We start from the raw sequence: 19661 nt of genomic DNA, 5'->3' as shown, positions 1-19661 counted from the left end.
TTTGACATATTTTTGTATTGCACAATGTTACTTGGTAGAAATATCGTTTGGCAGAAATACTTTTGGCCTACTGCTTTTCGCATAATATTACTTTGCAGAATTTCTTTTCGCATAATATTATTTGGCAGAAAACCCTAACCTAACCCACTTAGAAAATTCTGCCAAATGAATATTATACGAAATTACTTATGGCAAGTTTATATTTATGCGAAAGTATCATTCGACTAAAAGTTTTCTGCGATACGTGTTTCTGACAAATAATATTCTGCCAGATGAGGGTAACCCGTTTTCTAAGTAAACTTGTGTTAGTGTTGGCTAACTCGAGTCCTTCGAGTCCTGTGATTTAAGACTTGACTCAGTTTTAAGACTTATAATTAAGTCGAAGCTCGTGTCCTTTTTAACTTGTTAGGGACCCGAGTAAGTAATTTGTAAAGACTTGGCGAGTCCTTTTTAGATATCTCAATTTATAAGTTGTATATATATATTGTATTGTATGTTTACCTCTACTTGTGTTGCTGGTTCCTTTCTGTATTATTATTTAGGTGTACAGTCGAGTGTAAAAATATGGGTGCACACATCATACTCAAAAATATGTCCCATAGCTCTCTTATGTCAGCGAATTAAGAACTATGGGACATATTTTTAAGTAAGTAATATTCACCCACATTTTTCACTTGACTGTAGCTGGATCACTTTTTTAACCTAAGTGATATTTAGACTTGTTCCTTATTTTTTCTTATCGAGTGAAAGTCCAAATTTAGGAACATAAGTCTAAAATGCACTTTAAAGAATTGTTATAATATTTATTAATAACCTTTTTATCCCATTGCTTTTAGGTAATCGTAAGTTTTATTTAATAATAAAAAAGAAAAAGAAAACAAGATGGTTACTCTACTACATTTTATTTATGTCTCTTTAACATTACAAATTTGTGGACACTTAACACTACAAAGACAATACAACTTTTATTATTACATAAATAAATTTACCATCTATCATTATTAACTAGTATACTAACTAAAAATAAAAGTAAAAATAATTTCAAAAATAATTCTCGACACATCTATCTTATGGGAATCTGGAAACGAATCAGCATCTTATAAAAATGCTTGCTATAATTATATTTGACCTAATTATGATAAATAAATTCTAAGTCGTAATACAAAGTGATGCACCTACTTTGTTACAAAGTCTAAAATATGGCAAGACGTAAAATTAATCTTAACACAGTTTTGAGAAAAAGATTTTATCTTAAATAAAAGACACTGGTTATTTAAAGATTTTATATTGAAGTTGCCACAATGACATAAAAACAAGAATTAAAATTCAATACTAATCAAAACAATTGAGCAATAAAATGATAGAAGCCTATTACACCTCAAATAACCTTGACGTGGTTTTTATAATTATGTTTAAAGTTTTTTTAAAATACGTGATATTATTTAATAAATATGTTATGTTGGTATAAAGGATAGTGGCACTACTTTTTCTAAACTGGAATTGGTCTTAAAATTTACTTATTTTCTAGTTAAGTACTGGCTTGGAATGTGTATATTACAATCGTAAAGTGTATTCTATTGCGTCAAATATAAAGCACAAAATTCATAAAATATAAAAATATTTTTCAAACAATTATGTGATATTAACAGAGATCTATAGTAAAGAAAACCAGTGAAAATACCAAAATGAGTATTAAATATCATTTATAATAAGTTTTGCCTAAAACAAAATACACTTAAAATAACAATAAAGCTGTAAAATACGTCATATACGTAAACGATTATCAATAACAAACAAAACATATTAAAAGCTACATTTATGTACTGTAAAGTACAAAGTAAAATAAAAATGCTACCACCAAATTTTATTTTTACTTACAATTGACTTAAATATTATACCATCGATCTTAAAATGTAACAAATTCATGAAAATAAATTTAAAATTGTCAAACTTTTTGACATTTTAAAGTATATGAAAATACTGTCTTATTTCGTCAAAAGCATGTATGCATTAAACAAATGTAAATTATATGAAATAAAAATATACCTAGGCGGTTTATATTTCGTATAACGTCAATTCGCAATGTGCTGAACATTTTACTAATTTCACTATGTGTAAAAAAAGATTATCGAATGTGATTTCATTTATAATGAATGACAAGTTTCTTAAAAATATGTATAATTTAAAGAATGAATACCGTCAAACGGGGTGAATAGGGATGGCTATGGTGAATAGGGACAAAATTTAAAATGTGATTTACCTGACAATTTCTTAAAAATACCTACACAAATTGTATTATTCGATTGTAAATAATAGTAGGTTATGTATGATACAATTTGTGTGGGTATTTTTTAAGAAATTGTCAGGTAATACACCTTTTAAGTTTTGTCTCTATTCACCCCAACCATCCCTATTCACCCCGGTTGACGGTACCTTAAAATTTAGGCTATAAATATGTAATATATGAGATTCATGTGGTCGCAAATGTATGAGTATATCCATAAATATATAATAAATACGCATTTAGTATTCGAGCCTAGAGGACGGACATTATAAATAAATCGAGTAATTGCACTTCTGGAATGTATTGAATTATTTAGGAAATATTATTTATGTCTAATCGCTATATTAAAATTATACTTATAATTATTGAATCATAAGTAATTAATACTTTTGACTAAACACATTAAATATAAGACCAAACCAAAATATACATCATTACATAATAAAAACTTTGTCAAATAAAAACCTATATCATTATTAAAAATAAGTGAATATGAACTCTAATCAAATCTCTTACGCAGCCGAGCGTACTACGTAGGAGAATAACAAGCGAACGCGAAGCGAAGCGATGCGGCGCGAGGTGAATCAATCCTTTGATACCTATAGAAGTGTCCTACGTAGGCGATCTCGTTGCGAATGCGAACGCCGTGGGCCCGTCGCGCCGCTTCGCTTCGCGTTTGCGAGTTGTACAAATGTACACTTACGTAAGTCGCTGCGTTAGGCTGTGAAGATGAAGAGTTTACTACAATAAAAAAAGTACAAATATTTTCTTCACTACGTTTTCAGATTTTAAAGAGATTCTTAATTAAGGATATGTCATTAACTTTAAATGCTTTAATTATTAAAAAATATCTTTCAAGTGTCATTCTGCGAAGGTCTCTTCAACATTTGACCGCCAAAGACGTCAATTAAAGAGTCAATTAACGGTGGCTACTGGCTACAGCCCAATACAGTTAGACCAAGAAAATTATTCAACAATTTTGATAGCATACGCAGTGCGTTATTTTAACGTCATAATTTCATTGAAGTTTATATAATAACGCACTGCGTGTGCTATCAAAATCGTTGCAGACTTATCTTGGTCTAACTCTATCAACCTTCGTGCATACCGACAAGGTTAACGATGACGCTCTGCGCCAGTGTTAGCCGAAACGTTATTGCAATTAACTATTAACCTCAGAAGTTGCTGAGAAAATGTTTACGTTATAAAAAATATCTTGAACTTAGGTCTGAAGGTTAGTTACACACGTGAACTCACGTATGAGGCTGGCATCGTCACCACGAGTGTACGGAAGCCTTTATAAAAATTAAGAATAAAAAAAAAAGTTTACCATTAACCAGTACAAATTGAACCTTAAACTATAACCGTCCGTTACGGTTTACGGTTTAATTTGTGCTGGTTAATGGTTAATTGCAATTAACGTTCGGCCAACACTGCTCTGCGCACGGTAGGTGTAGCGTTAAACGGGTTGATAAACTCAACATAATAATGTTGTTAATGTAAAGTTACTGACGTTGGCCAAACAGTGTTTTTTATTATATTGCCATAAAAATATCTCACAGTTTAGAACACATAAACGCAAACACGAGCAAATCGAACCAGATTATGACAAAAAACTATTATGACAAACATCAGTTATTGACAATCTCTGTAAACGTGTATATTGTAGACTAGGAGCGACGATATGTGGTCCGAGGCAAAACAGATATTCTGAAATAAAATAAATAAATTTTAGGCACAGACAAAACATGGGTTTTAAGCAAAACTTAACTATTGTTGGTTATCACGAGACAAAGCCTGAAATTGTGTTAAATTTTATCGTACTGAACTCATAGTAGTTGAGCGTAATATCAAAAACAACTACGAATCTAACATTCAAACAATTCAATGAAAACAATCGAATCTACAACGAAACGGGTAGTAAATCAAAGGCGGATAAACCTAGTAAAATAAATGAACACTATGTTACAACCTTACAAATTAATTTAGTCCCACAGCAAGCTCAATAAGTCTTGTCATAGAGTAACTTATACTAGAGCGGTACTGTTATAGTAAATTTTGTAACCCCAGTAAATTCACTGCCATCTGTCGACACACTTTAAAACTAAAAATGAAGGTTTATAAAAATACGATAAAATGTATTTAAATATGGATAAATGATTTTTTTTATTTGCATTAATTATTTTTATGATTTTGACTCATGTTCTTTCACTGATATGCGTTAAAATTGTTAAATAACAAACGAAACCGTCAACGCCATCTATACGACAGTAGGCCAAAGCTAGTAGCGCCCTCTGAACGAGAATCAAATTTTCTTGATTTTCGAGGCACGTTTTTTCCTTAGACTGTATCCATCTATTACGGAGTTATTTTATTTAATCAAGCTTCGAAGGCAGGGTCACTACGAGGGAGTTTTTGAGTAGCACCATTTTTTATAATTTATCTACTACTTACCGATTTCTTTTCAACTGTATTCATAAGAAAGAAAAGGGTAGTAAACTAAAGCTAGACGAACCTTATTAGGCGCAAACGAAGCTCTGATCCTGAGCATCCTATCCATCTTGCAGCTCAATGGCATCCTGAGCACCCAGGCACCGTACTGTAAGAATGGCTTTGTGTCGTCGCGGACCCGGAGGCATTTCTTGTCCGCGTCGTCGCATTGGAGGTCGCAGAGGCGGACCTCGCTCAGTTGGTGGTGAGGTGACCTTGAGGTTATAAAATATATTTTTATTTGTTATAAATGTTATGGCAACAATTGATATGTGAAAAAAAAAACATTGTTAGAAAATATTATGTTCACGGCTGTGTATTCTTTCTTTTGGATGCGGGAATGATTTATATGTAACTTTGTTTATTGTAAAATAGTTACTAGACTATAAAAAAAAAATAGAAATTTTTAAACATACTTTGACCACGATTGTACAAACAAAATAGTATGCACGTTTTCACCTGATAACCATATCGATGTCCTTGTCATGCAGGCAGTGCGAGAGCGGGACGGTGTAGGTGATGTTGTACGTCATGTGTGACGTCACCATTGCAGTGAAGAGCGAGTCGTTTGTAAAAGATTGTGTGGCGATTCCAAAGATAACAGGATATTTTTCTGCTGTAAAAGCCATAGTTAAACTATTATAGATCTAAATCAGACGTTAATTATCAAAATCTTTCTTATACACGATTAAGTCCTGTTCAGGTAATAATGTGCGAAAATCAGGAAACAAATCAATAAAACCTTTTTTTATGACGGTGTGGGAATGCTGCTATGCATCGTCTCCCCGGGCCTGAAATGGGCCCATTTTTGGAGGGGCATGTGGGACTGTCACCTCCCGGCTCTTGCTTTTACTTTTTTACTACTCAATAAAACCTACATAACACTAGAAATCCTTACCAGAAAGCTGCTCCAAATTTTCCTCCGAACTCCGCATCGAAGCTGACAAAGCTTCATTCGCCTCTCTCTTCCTAACACGTTTCCCTATCTGCCTTCTCACTCTTCCAGTCAAGTTATCCGTCTGGTTCAACTTATTAGGGTCCAGCAAAGTGTTTTCAGCCATTATTTCATCGGGTATTTTTTTGAAGCGTTGGATTGAATCGTTGTCTTGCTTAAGGTGCTCTGTGGCATTTTTTTCAGGTATCACTGGGATGTTTGGAAGTTTGTTATCCTAAAAAATAAAAAATGGATAAACAAAAAAAACAAAAACGGATGATGATAACAGTAATCGAAACACTGTTAGCGACATTAGGCAGTAAAACTATAGCTTCAATTGACTCTATAGAAAATATTTTTTTTAAATGGTTTCTAAAGTAGATAATCAATTCTGTCAATACGGCATATCTTATAAAATGTATCTACTTAGCCCTCGCGTTCAGAGAGGCCGTTTGCCCTGCACCAGACGGTGGGGTAAAACAGAAAGAGCCTATTTTTGTAGAAACATCACCACTCACTGCTACCTAATAAAAGGTTGAAGGTGCCAACCACTGGTGGGTGTCAACAACAGTGGGTGGTATGGTATCTATACTCTGGCAAACCCAATTTGTTAGTAGAAAAGGCGCGAAATTCTTTTTTTCTATGGGAGGATAACCCTCCGTGTCTACATTTTTAAATTTGCCTTTTTCTACTGTCGGAAATGGCTTACCAAACTATATTTGCGTACCTTTACAGGAGGTTCTGGGGGTCGGAATGTATCATTCAGCTCTGGTTTGCGTTCCAAAGGCTCCTGGTTCTCGAAGGCTTGAGGAGGTTCCAGGTTGCATGGCGACTGGTAAAAACATTTGTTATTAGCATTTTTAACTTATTAATTAAATAATGACTTATTTTGCCATTTGTGTTTCTTACCATCATTGTTTTTATCCATCTTGAAATATATTCCCAATCCTTTTGCAGCATTAAAAAATAAGTTTATTTCAAAATTAACAATTTCGAATCAAGTTTTTACCGCTCTATAATTTTTATATCAGACATTCATCTACTCTTATCAGTAACTACCTTAATTACTTAGCAGTTACGTAACGGTGTTCACAATCTCTTCCTTTTTTTTTAATTTATATGAACACATGAAAACCCATTAAAACAGAAATTTACCTGGCATTCAGCGTACAGATCATTTTCTGAGTTAGCAGAAAAACTGCAAGCACTTGCAAGTTTTCCTACGATGTCTGCAGTTGCTGATATTGAGATCGCACGATCCAGTGGCGAGTGTGTAGCGTCCATGTCTAGGAGAAAAAAATATTATGCCAAACGTTTTTAGGAGAAACAAAATTATACCTTTTTATGTACGATTCAGAGCAACCGGATGAAGTCGGGACGTAATAGAGGCAAAGTAGATTTGCTTTCGACTATAAGAACTGTTATTTGAATATGTTTAGCATTCACGTGCACGACCAGTAAAGGCAGTGTAGACGGAGCTCCGTGAAGAAGATCCTCGAAAATCAGATCATAACATGTCGAGCGTTTTTTCGGCTTATTAATGCGGGGTTTGAGTTTAGATGCTTTAGTTAGGTACTTAAAATAGACTAAAGTACTAAAAAAGCAATAGTTATCTCTTACTTAGCACGTCCCGGACATAGTTTCTTGAAGCGTGGAGGGTAGATGCGATAGGGCGCAGAGACTCTGTGGACGGTGTGGTCGGGAACTCCGGAGTTGTTTTGTGTGGGCCTTTTTCTGTGGACATGTTTTTGGGTGTACGTTACTGGGTATAATTTGAGGTATAATCTTTCATGACATAAAAAAAAGCTTGTGCTTATAAAATTAGAAATATAGATATACGAAACAAACCTTTTGCGTTCTTCTTCGAAGGCACATGTTGTGAAAATTTCAAATTCTGTAACAAAAAGTTGATTTAGTGACATTTAGACGTTGTATATTGTTTTTAAGGCCTATACTACAGCTACCAAAAATCTTTATACATAAAATAAAAAAAATCACCGCTTTGGGCATGGCTTGAACTAGCAAGGGGGTTCCCTTTGTTTACATAATTATTGAAAGTCATAATGTAATTATTGTCAGATTATCAGTCGATGTCGGTTTCAGAATTATGACTATAATTCTGAAACCGTTAACTTTTCAGGATTTTCATAAGGTTATCCTATAGATAGGTTAGGTTAGGTTTGTTTTTTGGCAACGCGCGTTTCTGAGAAAAACCAAATTATGACTAACGAAAATGTGGACAACAATACATTATGACTTAAAACTTTATGGGAAACAATAGAGACCCACTAGCAAGTCTTGCAACCTTTTGGAAAATAAGTCGTAAGTTCGAGTCTTGCCTGAAGTGGTTAATGCATTGCATTCTATAAAACTCGGCGTCTGTGGACGGGATAGGTTTTGTCAAAGTAAAAATCATCGGCTTCAGAGGTGGTGCGATATCACGAGGGTGGCCTTTTACGTCTCTCGACGGACTGTCCGTGAATGTGTTAAATTTAAGTGCAGGAGATTCTTACCTGTATTTGGTTCAAGTCTGGAGGCGTAGCTCTGTAAGGAATGTTTTCTTTCCTATAGTTGTAGTAAGTGTATTTTTCGTGCTGTCTGTTCTCCTTCATGTTTAACAACTCTTGATGTTCGCGGAAGTATAGGGCGGACATTACCACCAAACTAAAACAAAACGATGTTTGAAATACTTAATAAAATGTCTTTTCATTGTGCAGTTAAAGTTTATGATATCGATACGAGCAATTTTTCTAAGTAGATATGTGTATTTGTGTATAGGAACTTATTTATTGCCTTAATGTTAAGGGCGTTTATACATATTTTGGTATAATGGACCTTTCATATAATGATTCTTTAGCTAAAGTAAGACTACTTAGACAAATATAATCGTGCATGCAAGTCCCCTCATGGTTTATGGTTGGTAAGTCAAGTCAGATAAAGGTGTAAAAACTTTATAAGTATCTAAATTATTAGGTAAATAGTGATTATGTGAAAATTCAAACATTATTAAAATCTTGCTATGCTACTTTGTTATTATAATTTTTGGTTATAAAATGCCAATACCTTTATTATGAATAAAATCTAACTTACCAAACAGCCATAATGAAAATCAAAATCGTGATCACGATCTGCAAAAACTTATTAGAAATCAATTCACTGCTGGCATCACTGTATTCCTTCTTACAACAAAACGCCAGCTTAGTGTTGCCAGGCGCAAAATCCTCCTTCAACCACAGACAAGTGTCTTTTTTCTTCGACATCGTACTGTCATCTGAGATTTTCTGAATGTCAGATTCTAAAGTGCCGACGTAAGGCGGGAATTTGCATTCGTGCTTCTCTTCTTTATGGTATCTCACGCAGGTTTTGTTGTAGTTGTAGAATTTTCCGTATTTCGAGTAGTTACGTGGATCGTGGCAGGTTTTGCATTGTTTCCTTGTGTATTTAGGGGAGTTGTGACTGAGTTTGTGGCAACATTCGTGTCGTCGGATGTTGCGGGCAATATCTCGTATTTGGTCTATGGATATGTTACCGTCGCTGTAGAAGGATTTTGATGATGAGGATATGGCTGAGAAGTGGGAGTCTGAAAGCAATAGTAATTTTGTGGTCAGTCATCTACTAGTCCGTTCAAAGTCCGAAGTTATTTGTTCTTGGTGGATACGATGACAATACCCACGGAAGCAAAGGGGATCTTACAGGCATAACCTATATATAGGTACATAGTTGATTTCTTACGGCGCGCAATTTGATAAGAAAGTTGAGTGTACAACTTTTTTTTATCCACACGGCATCAAAGATGGCTGTAATTATATCAGATTAAATAAATTCATCATTTTCCTCGCGTTGTCCCGGCATTTTGCCTCGGCTCATGGGAGCCTGGGGTCCGCTTGGCAACCAATCCCAAGAATTGACGTGGGCACTAGTTTTTATGAAAGCGACTGCCACCTGACCTTCCAACCCAAAGGGGAAACTAGGCCTTATTGGGATTAGGCCGGTTTACTCACGATGTTTTCCTTCACCGAAAAGTGACAGGTACTCGTATACATATACAATATACAATATATTTGCATCCTTCCATGGAACATATTTCATCGTATGGAAAAAAATATGGAGTCCAACTATAGCCAAATAAATAATAGAGGTAAATGCACCACTATGTATCTCTCCTTTGATTCTGCAATATTTTCGTCATTTTATCCAGATGGTGGAAGTAATGTATAAAAATCTAGCAAGATTTATAGTTACTCTTTCAAATCCGTGTACTTACCGCTACTTATGTTGGATCTGGCACTGTCTCTCCTCTGAAGAATGTTGATTTTGCACAATTTCCTGTTAATCTTCTCCAGGTGGTCGATACGGGACTCCAGATTTCCAGTCACTCTGCACAGCTCCTTCACTGCTCCGAGATTTTCCATGAAGATACGGTCCTAGAATTAATATGAATATTAGTTGCCACAGCCAAAGGCAAAGTTGTTCTCAGAAGTAAGACTGTTAAATATGTAACATTTTAACCTTTTGCGTTTTGAACACATATTAAATCACATTTACAATCGGGTCTATCGTGAATTTATTTTGTTACCTTTATTTACCGACGTTTCGACACAGGTTTCACTGCTGCTGCACAGTTGCTGCTGCTAAACTTTCTTTTTTTCTGCTTTATTTACCGACGTTTCGACACAGGTTTCACTGGTCGTGGTCGCGGCTAACTGCTGGGACGTCAGTTAATAGCCGCGACCACGACCAGTAAAACCTGCGTCGAAACGTCGGTAAATAAAGGTAACAAAATAAATTCGCGATAGACCCGATTGTAAATCGAGCGATACTACAAGTTTTAATATTTCCATTTTTACTTTAATTAAAAATTTGTAGTTCCACTTCACCAAATGTTACTCTTTGAACGCAAATACTTAATTTGTAAATACGTTATTCATAAATCTTATCGTATGAACTGATGTTTGGCAAAAACGACCAATAAATAAGTATTTCCTTACACACACAAGTAACGATAATGTTGTTGAGAGATTGTGGTTATTTTCGTTACAAAAAAGCGAAGCACAAGGAAAGGGTATCCGTTTCAGATTGAGCAAAAATTCTTTCAAATGTCCGGCTGTTCTCCTCTACAGGTCGCAATGTCACTGATTCTTGTGAAATTTTGTGAGCCGGTTCGATTTTTTTTTCAATTTAGTTTCCAGGGTTTGCGAGACTAGTAAAATAATTTGAATTGTCTAAAAATATTACCTTATTGACAACTAAAAACTTGTGTATAGTGTCCCCATTCGGCAACGTAACATCTCCGGCCTCTTTCACCGCTTCTGGAAGAACTTGCCGCACCTCCTGCGCGATGACCCCCGTGTCGGCCTGCGGGGCGGGGGACGTCGGGTCGAACCCGAGCAGGCCCGAGTGCTCGGCGAAGGAGGGGTCATAGTTAAACCTGGAAGGGTTAGATCATTTTAGAAGTTTCCAAGGATATCATTTAACCTTTTGAACGCTTTTCCTCAAGCGTCAAGACGTGGCCTACACGCCAATATCTCGACTAATGAATAACGAATATAAACCTTATCTGTCAGCACAAGGGCCTGACACTCTTTGATAGAGAAAGATAGTCTTATTACGATTCCTATAAGAGGAAAGAGAAAATAGTGACATGCTTTGTTCTTATCACCGACCGGGTTTTTTTTCATGGTCGGGTTATGGCAGCATAGGTAGGAAGCGATGGCGAAATACCGAAATGTATAAGAAAGAAAAAGAAAAAGGATTATGCTGCCATACATTAACCTGTCAATACATGAATATGTCTTTCTCTTACCGCTTTCGCTCGGTTTCATGTCTATAACTACTATACTATGTCTGTGTCAGCAGGACAATTGCTTTGACAGTGTCCGCCATGACCACTTTAGTGGTCGCTGGCGTGCAGCACACGACCTATTTAGTGGCTCTTCGCGTCCAAAAGGTTAAAGTCGAATAATTCCGTGTTTGATCACACATAACGGAGGATTTTCTGCCTTCAAAAGCGTCATAATAAACAGTGTAACATAACAAATTTCTATGATACCGGGAAACTATTGATTATGTCAAGGCGCACTAATTTTAGGGCACTGAGCACCTTGACGTAAAGACATAGAAAAGCAGGTCATATTTGCTCCAGCTTGCCCAAGAGCTATATTTGACTCGCTGCCATTATTCGGTGGTCACAAAACAATCAAACTATTTTCAGAGATTTTGAAAGCTTATTAGTCCGCTTCCAATATTTTCACATCTACATTTCAAGATCTTCAGCATCCTCTTTTGACTGTTACTAGATAAAAGATGCTTACTTGACAACTCTAATGCTCTGAACATTCTTCAGCTGCTGCGCTGTATCCAACTCCTCAATGTTGTGCTTTGCCCGAGCATCTGATGGGTGGACAACGTGACCCATCACTTTTAGGTTACCTGTCAAAAAGAGAGAAATCTAAATCCATTATGTTTCTATCACGTTCTTATTACCATGGCCTTCCATGGTCACGTTTTTAACATTTTTCATCGTGGCAGTCACTTTTTAACAAGTTTGTATACACTGTTATTTTTAACGGTCCCAATTTCGATGAAAGAGTCGGTGATACTTTTTTTATAAACTGATCGGCGAATAGCCCTAGTCACCCCTGATGGAAAGTGAAGACACGGCCTAAGATGGAGCTCACCGGTTCAGTAATAGCCTATTCACTCTTGCTTTAAAGAGACCGAGGTCATATTGATCAGGGAATACAGATGGCGGGAGCGAATTCCATTATTTAGCCGTCTCTACCAAAAAGGAGGCAAAACGAACAAATGGAACGTGGACCACGAACGGGTGCATTGGCTTAATCCCTACTAACTTACCATTAATGACACAGGACTCATCAGGCCGATCAGTGTTGATTCCGACACGTCCATTAAAGTGGACACTGTTGTCGGATACGCCCCGTTGCCACCAGTTCTCAGTGCAGTCTGACTCGAACTGTCCTGGGTTGGACGCCTGTGGAAACAATTTTTATGAATATTGAGTCAAAATCGCAGGATATCGTATATACGTTTGCATTTTAGCAAGAAAAAACACATAAAAGTACACATAAAAGATAAGAAGAAAGCACACATAAAAGTAAGAGCGCACTAATCGCCAACAAACTGTCTTCAGCTTGGCGAAAATATTGTATTTAAGTGTTTTATTGAAATAAATAAATTAAATAAATTATTTCTGATCTGAATGTCTATGCTTTGACCTATGTTGGTTCTATCTTCTTCACATTGAAGTTAGAAGTCATTCTATTACCCCTAGCACCTACCTTCCATGGTGTAGGATGAAGCACTCACCTGCCTAGCACAGTCAATCTCTTTATCTATTGATTCCGCCATATTTATCATATTAAACTTACCCTGACAATAATCCTGTCGCTAGCGCTGGCAGCGATCATAACGTCCCCGCTAGGAACATATGCTCTCAGAGCCACCACCAATTGGAAATGCCTCTGGTCAGGGTTGGGTCGTCCCTTCTTCCTCATATTATTGTTTGTGGTCTCTGCGAAGTGGAGGCGGCCGACGGTGACTTTCGTTCCTTCGCGTCTAAGTTCCACTCTGAAGGAAGATAGTAATTAGAGTTTTGAATGATTCACGGTTAGTTTCACTAGACTTATATGTGATTATTACCTTTTGTATTATTTATGAGTTCCCAAGAACTCATAAACTGAACTCATAAATAATACAAAAGGTAATCACGGTCTATATCCCGGTCAATATAAGTCTAGGAAGATAGTTAGTCAACCACGAGAAAAAAATGGCTTATTCAGCTGAGGTATTTTCTATGAAACAATTCCCCCCCCCCCCCCTAACAATGGGGCTGCAGAATGAACCCCGTTACGAAGGCTTTCTTGAGCGACTACATTCTTCGTAAGAGGAGTTTATAGGTTTCTAAAAGGAGTTGCAGGCAGCAGTAACGACTTTATCATCAAGCGGATCATATGCTTGTTTGCCACTGACGTGGTATAAAAATATGTAAAGTTGATGACTACCTTTATATATTTACGTACGGGAATATCCAAAAGGCAAAAAAACTTCCTGTATATTATAGTCAAAGAAAATAGAAGATTATGAAATAAATGATATACTTACGGTACAGGATGGAAAGGTTTCTTCGTGCGGTCAGATTGGCTTTGTTCTACCCTCACTTCTTGACTGGGATCCTCGGCCTAAAAGTAAGTATTTCAGCTTGAGGTGGGTTCCCACGGCCCGACGTGTTATTACAGGTCAGGCACGCCTGTGGATGCCTGTGTGGCTATCCGTCGGGAGTGGGTGACGACAGGCGACCTCAGGCCTTATTGGACGCGACCGTTCCCACGATCTGAGGCGCGGTCAGATTTGTGAAACAACGGGCCGTGGGAACCCACCTTTAGAAGCATAAGATACTCTATGAAAGTAAACAAGAAGGGAAGCCTGTTGCAACTCTTTCGTGTGACGTTGACCCTTTAGCAGTGAAGGCGCGTCTAAATGAGCCGTACATTATAATAGAGTTTACACAATTGCCACGGTAATTTCCGAGCCATCGTCCAAATGCGGTTGAGGATTGTAGGCTCTGAAGGATATATTTTATGTACTCACTTTGACACCATAAAAATGCAGCCTAAACCCGCTAATCTTCTTAAACCCCTCGTTCGTCTTGACGTAATGCGGGTCGCCCTGCATCTGGATCTGGCAGGTGACTTGGAAATGGTTCTTCTTCTGGCAGACGAAGGCCTCGTCGATCTGGGAGAAGTTGAAGCCTTTGTCGGCGCCGACGACGTAGGAGGGGGGTTGGCTGGAGAAAAGAGTTATAAGCAAAAGTTGTTTATAAAACGAAATGGATGTTAAGGGGCGTTTTCTAAAATAAATATTGAAAACCTGATTCTTTCAAATCTTGACATTCTGGGGCTCATTCTACTCAGAATTGACAACATTCTCCATATTAAATATATTAATAACGGGTCACTCACGTGTTTAAAGTCGAAAACGCTCGACCACGTGTTTTCGACTTAAAACACGTGAGTGACCCGTTATTAATATATTTAATATGTCTGTGTCTCACGAAAGTTTTGTTATTAAAACATTCTTCATCCTGCCATTAAAAAAAGATGTCCCAAAATGTCCATTCCATTACGTCACGTTTTAGTGTGAATTTTATTTTTACTTGTGGGCGTGACGTAGTGGAATGTACAATTTTCATAAAAAAATTTGGGACATTTTTTTTTATCAGGATTGAATAAGTATGCTAGTGATTCTGAGTTGAAAGAACCCAATAACCCAGGATGTGTCAGAATCATGTTTTCAATATTTATTTTAGAAAACGCCCTAATAATCAGAAAACAATAGAAACTGCCTGGTCTATCAAGATAAAAGGTGTGGGAACACAGTACATATCTTTTTTTTTTGTAGTTTCAAGACACCATCTTTCACATGTGTATATACATTCATCTCAATGACTTAGGTATAACTCCTTATACTTACATCCATGGGTATAACATAGATTATAAGTATTATTTTTGTTTATCAGTCACATAAGGCTAAGGGTCGTAACCACCTGGATGTTATTCGTCAAACACGTCCTCCCGTATTTGGCTTGTAGTCTTAGGACTTAACGTTGGATTGACATAAACTTTTATGAAAAAGTTAGTCTGTTCTGCGGTGGTCTATTTGATCAGATAGAACCTAATTGTATAGTTGCACAAGCTCTCAGAAGTATATTAGATTCACTGTCTTTGATCACTGTAATTAGGAGCTCATAAACAAAGTTTAAACGGCGTATTACAAGTTAAATATACTTACAGTGCTTTCAGGTTGCAGTCATGCAGCGTGTGCCATAAGTTCTGCTGGAAGGGTGCAAATCTGATGCACTGGAGGGGCACGTCATCTCCTGCCTCTGATCCGTCTACGGATGGTGGCGCTGGGCGGACGTGCGTTTCTGGTGATAAGGCTGCTGGATTTTTTAAATTACAAAAACTTATTTAGAAAAACAGTCATTACATTAGGCTAATCATATTATAAGGTGACGTCCGTATGACAACTGCCGCTACTGTTGCGACATTATATATAAAGCCTGACCAGTAATATATGTCGTATTTTCTATAAAAAGGGACCTTATTGTCGATGGCGCTTACGCCATTATAAACGATGCTCCGATATAAATACAATGCCGCGCGACGCTGTGTGGCGTAAGCGCCATCGACAATAAGGTCCCTTTTCATAGAAAATGCCCCATATGATCATTGTCAAGAGGGCGCTGTTCATTCTCATGTATAGGGCGACTGAAAAAATTAGTTCCAGTGAAATTCCGCAACATGGCGCGTGATCATATATTCCTGGCCAGGCTTTAGATACTTATTAAAACTTAACGCGAAGAGGCAAAGCCCTCAAAAAGATGAAAGGATGTCAAAATAGCTGGACACGGGCAGGGTATGACCGTGCCCTAGAAATCCTTTGTTCAGCAAGGGTATTCCAGAAACGTGTCGGGTAAGCGAAGCTATTTTTTAACATTTGATAAAGCCAAGAAACTAATATTTGCCATGATAACGTTTGATAATTTAGCATTAAATTCAACGATATATATTTAATACAGATTCATCATTTGATATTTACCAGTCGCTTTTCGGTGAAGGAAAACATCGTGAGGAAACCGGACTAATCCCAACAAGGCCTAGTTTCCCCTCTGGGTTGGAAGGTCAGATGGCAGTCGCTTTCTTAAAAACTAGTGCCTACGCCAATTCTTGGGATTAGTTGCCAAGCGGACCCCAGGCTCCCATGAGCCGTGGCAAAATGCCGGGACAACGCGAGGAAGATGATGATGATATTTAATACAGATTACTGCAGGTTATTAAGAGGTAGCTGCCATACGCATCAGTTCCCCTATAAAGCACGAGTACTTACTGTCAGCGCGCCAATTCCGTGCATTCGGAGGTCGGGGAAGTGGAGGAGTGTGCGCCGCGCCCGTACGTACAAAATGACACCAGTCACCATCACTCTGTCATGACGCCCAACATTCCTAACATTCCTCAGCCGTGCACGGAATTCGCGCGCGGACAGTAGTTAGATGTTTTTGTGGAACGACCAAGCAGTATATTTTTACTGAAACTAGCGACCCGCCCCGGCTTAGCACGGGTTACACAAAACCTTAATAAATGTGTCATTTCAAGCAAAAGGTACCACATTGTCGCTTTCCATAACGACGCTCTGGCAGGTTTTTCGTATAAAGATACAAGCAATTTTCGTCCTTATGGTAAGCGACAATGTGGTACCTTTTGATTGAATACGTCACAAATTATACACCTACACCTTTCTCAAGAATTACTATATTAATAAAAGAAAACCGCATGAAAATCCGTTCAGTAGCTTTCGAGTTTAGATTAGATTAGATTAGATTAGATATATTTATTTCTTAAAGAAAAAGGCACAGTATTTAACACTGTAAAACACAGTAGGGATAAAACAAAGGCTTTCACTAAAAGATCGTCAACTTAAAATTAGAACGGAAATCAAATAATAGAATATAAAATTAATAAATAAAACAAATGTCACAAAAAAAGAGATGTCAATGTATACATAGCTAGGGCCAACCTATGTATTGTCGAATGTCAAGAACAAGAAAGAAAATAATAATAATAATAACCAAATAACCAAGACTTGATGGTGCTATTGAAAACAACAGAAGTTTTCAGTACCGCCATCAGAATGGAGTTTGGTGTCGATAAGTGTGCGGTTATGCATGTACAGCTGGGGGAGGTTGTAAATTCAACAAATTTACAACTTTCTGAGACAATGTCTTTCAGATCTATCTCTGAATCAGAAACCTATAAATACCTTGGTATGTCACAGTCGTTAGGTATTGAGGGCGAGGTTATTAGACGGTCGGTAAAGGAGCGCTTTTTCAGTCGGCTCACAAAAGTCCTTAACAGTCTTTTGTCAGGAGGCAACAAAGTGCGCGCCTTCAACGCCTGGGTAATGCCCTTACTCATATACTCCTTTGGCATACTAAGGTGGACTCAGACCGAGCTGGACGCCCTGGATCGGAGGGTCCGTCTAATGCTCACTACACACCGTATGCTACACCCACGCTCGTCAGTTATGAGATTGTACATCCCACGAAGTGTGGAGGTCGAGGCTTCCTTAACGCCAAAGATCTCCACAACCGCGAGGTGTGCAATCTCAGGAATTATTTCCTTAACAACGAGTGTGGGATGCATCGTGATGTGGTGGCAGTGGACAGGAACTTCACGCCGCTCGCCTTGGCAAACGAGAACTGGCACAAACCTGTGGTACAAAGTACTGCGGGCCGCAGGGCGGTATGGGAGAGTAAGGTGCTACACGGGCGGTTCTACAAGGCCCTCACGGGACCCGATGTAGACCTGCTCGCGTCGGTGAACTGGTTACGATTCGGGGACCTCTTCGGAGAAACCGAGGGTTTTGCCTGTGCAATTGCGGACGAAGTTATGATGACGAACAACTATCGGAAATATATCCTGAAGGACGGTACGGTCGACATTTGTCGGGCATGCCGCCGTCCCGGAGAGTCACTCAGGCATATCATTTCCGGTTGTTCTCATCTTGCTAACGGCGAGTACTTGCACAGACATAATCTCGTAGCCAGGATTATTCACCAGCAGCTTGCTCTTCTATACGGCCTTGTGGACTGCGAAGTACCGTACTACAAGTATTTACCTGTGCCAGTTCTCGAGAATGGTCGTGCCACGCTCTATTGGGATCGATCTATCATCACTGACAGGACTATTGTAGCCAATAAGCCTGACATTGTGATAATAGATCGATCGCAGCGCCGGGCCGTGCTCGTCGATATCACCATCCCCCATGATGAGAATCTCGTGAAAGCCGAGAAGGACAAGTCCAGTAAGTACCTAGACTTGGCTCACGAGATAACCGCCATGTGGGATGTTGATTCGACGATCATTGTCCCGATAGTCGTTTCAGCGAACGGTCTCATAGCGAAGAGTCTCGACCAACACCTTGAGAGACTCTCGCTAGGTGGTTGGATCAAGGGTCAGATGCAGAAGGCGGTGATCTTGGACACGGCGCGGATAGTCCGCCGGTTCCTCTCTCTGCGGCCCTGACCACCGGCAGCTTGGGCCCTGCCCCGCTGCCGGCGGCACCCTAGGTTAGGTTTTTTATAATGTGTTTATATATTTTTTGTAATGTTTTGTAAGTGTTTTTGTATTTTACTTTTATATGCATGTTATAAAACCCTAACCTAAGACTTAAAATAAATAAAGGAAATAATAATAATAATTAACGCGAACATACATACACACAGACAGATAGACGCGGCGGGGACTTTGTTTTATAAGTTGTAGTTATGATAGAAAAGAAACCAACCTGGTTCACACTTGACTTGTGAAACATCTTGTGAGTGCTTCCTCTTTTTGGTGCTTGGTTCTTGCAGGGTGGTGTAAACTGGTGTTAAGGTCTCATGGCCAAGGGACACCAGTTGAGGGCTGATGATGGTCTGGTCTAGCTCCGGAAGGTCTACCCGCATTTGGTTGTACCTGGCAAAAGAAATGGCCTGGTAATGATTCAACTACATATCGGGCTAATATTATGAGTAAAATAAATGTGGAGAAGACCGTCTACATGTTCTTTCGTCTATATTGCGTTTGTACACATACTCCACTAATAGTAGCGCAGAATCAATAAATCAATATTTTAATAGGACATTTTTACACAAATTCTTAGTCAATTTGTGTAAAAATGTCCTATTAAAATATTGATTTATTGATTATGCGCTACTGTAAGCTCAAGAAGGCTTGTGTTGTGGGTACTCAGAAAACGATATATATAATATATAAATACTTAAATACATAAAAAACAACCATGACTCAGGAACAAATATCTGTGTCATCACACAAATAAATGCCCTTACCGGGATTCGAACCCGGGACCATCGGCTTCATAGGCAGGGTCACTACC

At 38.1% G+C, this 19661-nt stretch overlaps 1 protein-coding gene across 2 annotated transcripts; it reads right to left on the bottom strand.

Annotated features, from left to right (window-relative positions):
* Positions 1-885: 885 nt before the first annotated feature.
* LOC134753500 (uncharacterized) lies at positions 886-19257 on the bottom strand. Of its 2 annotated transcripts, XM_063689389.1 has the most exons (20): positions 19071-19257; positions 15516-15663; positions 14316-14511; positions 13830-13906; positions 13097-13295; positions 12564-12699; positions 12020-12137; positions 10944-11136; positions 9973-10132; positions 8799-9288; positions 8222-8372; positions 7557-7602; positions 7329-7442; positions 6864-6994; positions 6618-6656; positions 6436-6540; positions 5673-5943; positions 5234-5390; positions 4800-4989; positions 886-3994 (listed from the first exon to the last, which is right to left on the bottom strand). In XM_063689389.1, the coding sequence occupies exons 1-20, from the start codon at positions 19228-19230 to the stop codon at positions 3920-3922; spliced, it is 3156 nt and encodes a 1051-aa protein (XP_063545459.1). In that variant the 5' UTR covers positions 19231-19257; the 3' UTR covers positions 886-3919. The 2 variants fall into 2 exon arrangements, with proteins under 2 accessions (XP_063545459.1, XP_063545460.1); XM_063689390.1 differs by lacking the exon at positions 6618-6656 and having other exon boundaries at positions 15516-15666.
* Positions 19258-19661: the final 404 nt, after the last annotated feature.

This window comes from Cydia strobilella, chromosome 27 (assembly GCF_947568885.1).
Source record: "Cydia strobilella chromosome 27, ilCydStro3.1, whole genome shotgun sequence".
NCBI lineage: Eukaryota > Metazoa > Arthropoda > Insecta > Lepidoptera > Tortricidae > Cydia > Cydia strobilella.
Note: the sequence above shows the minus strand (reverse complement) of the source record. Positions and strands in the feature narration are given on the sequence as shown.

What these genes read in the sequence shown, in the direction of transcription:
- LOC134753500 (XM_063689389.1), bottom strand. Translation starts at nt 19,230, where the DNA reads ATGCGGGTAGACCTTCCGGAGCTAGACCAGACCATCATCAGCCCTCAA. An exon ending in CAGAGCATTAGAGTTGTCAA is followed by an intron (nt 11,137 to 12,019) that starts GTAAGCATCTTT and finishes TAACCCTTCCAG; the next exon opens with GTTTAACTATGACCCCTCCT. An exon ending in GATGGATAAAAACAATGATG is followed by an intron (nt 6,541 to 6,617) that starts GTAAGAAACACA and finishes TGTTTTTACCAG; the next exon opens with TCGCCATGCAACCTGGAACC.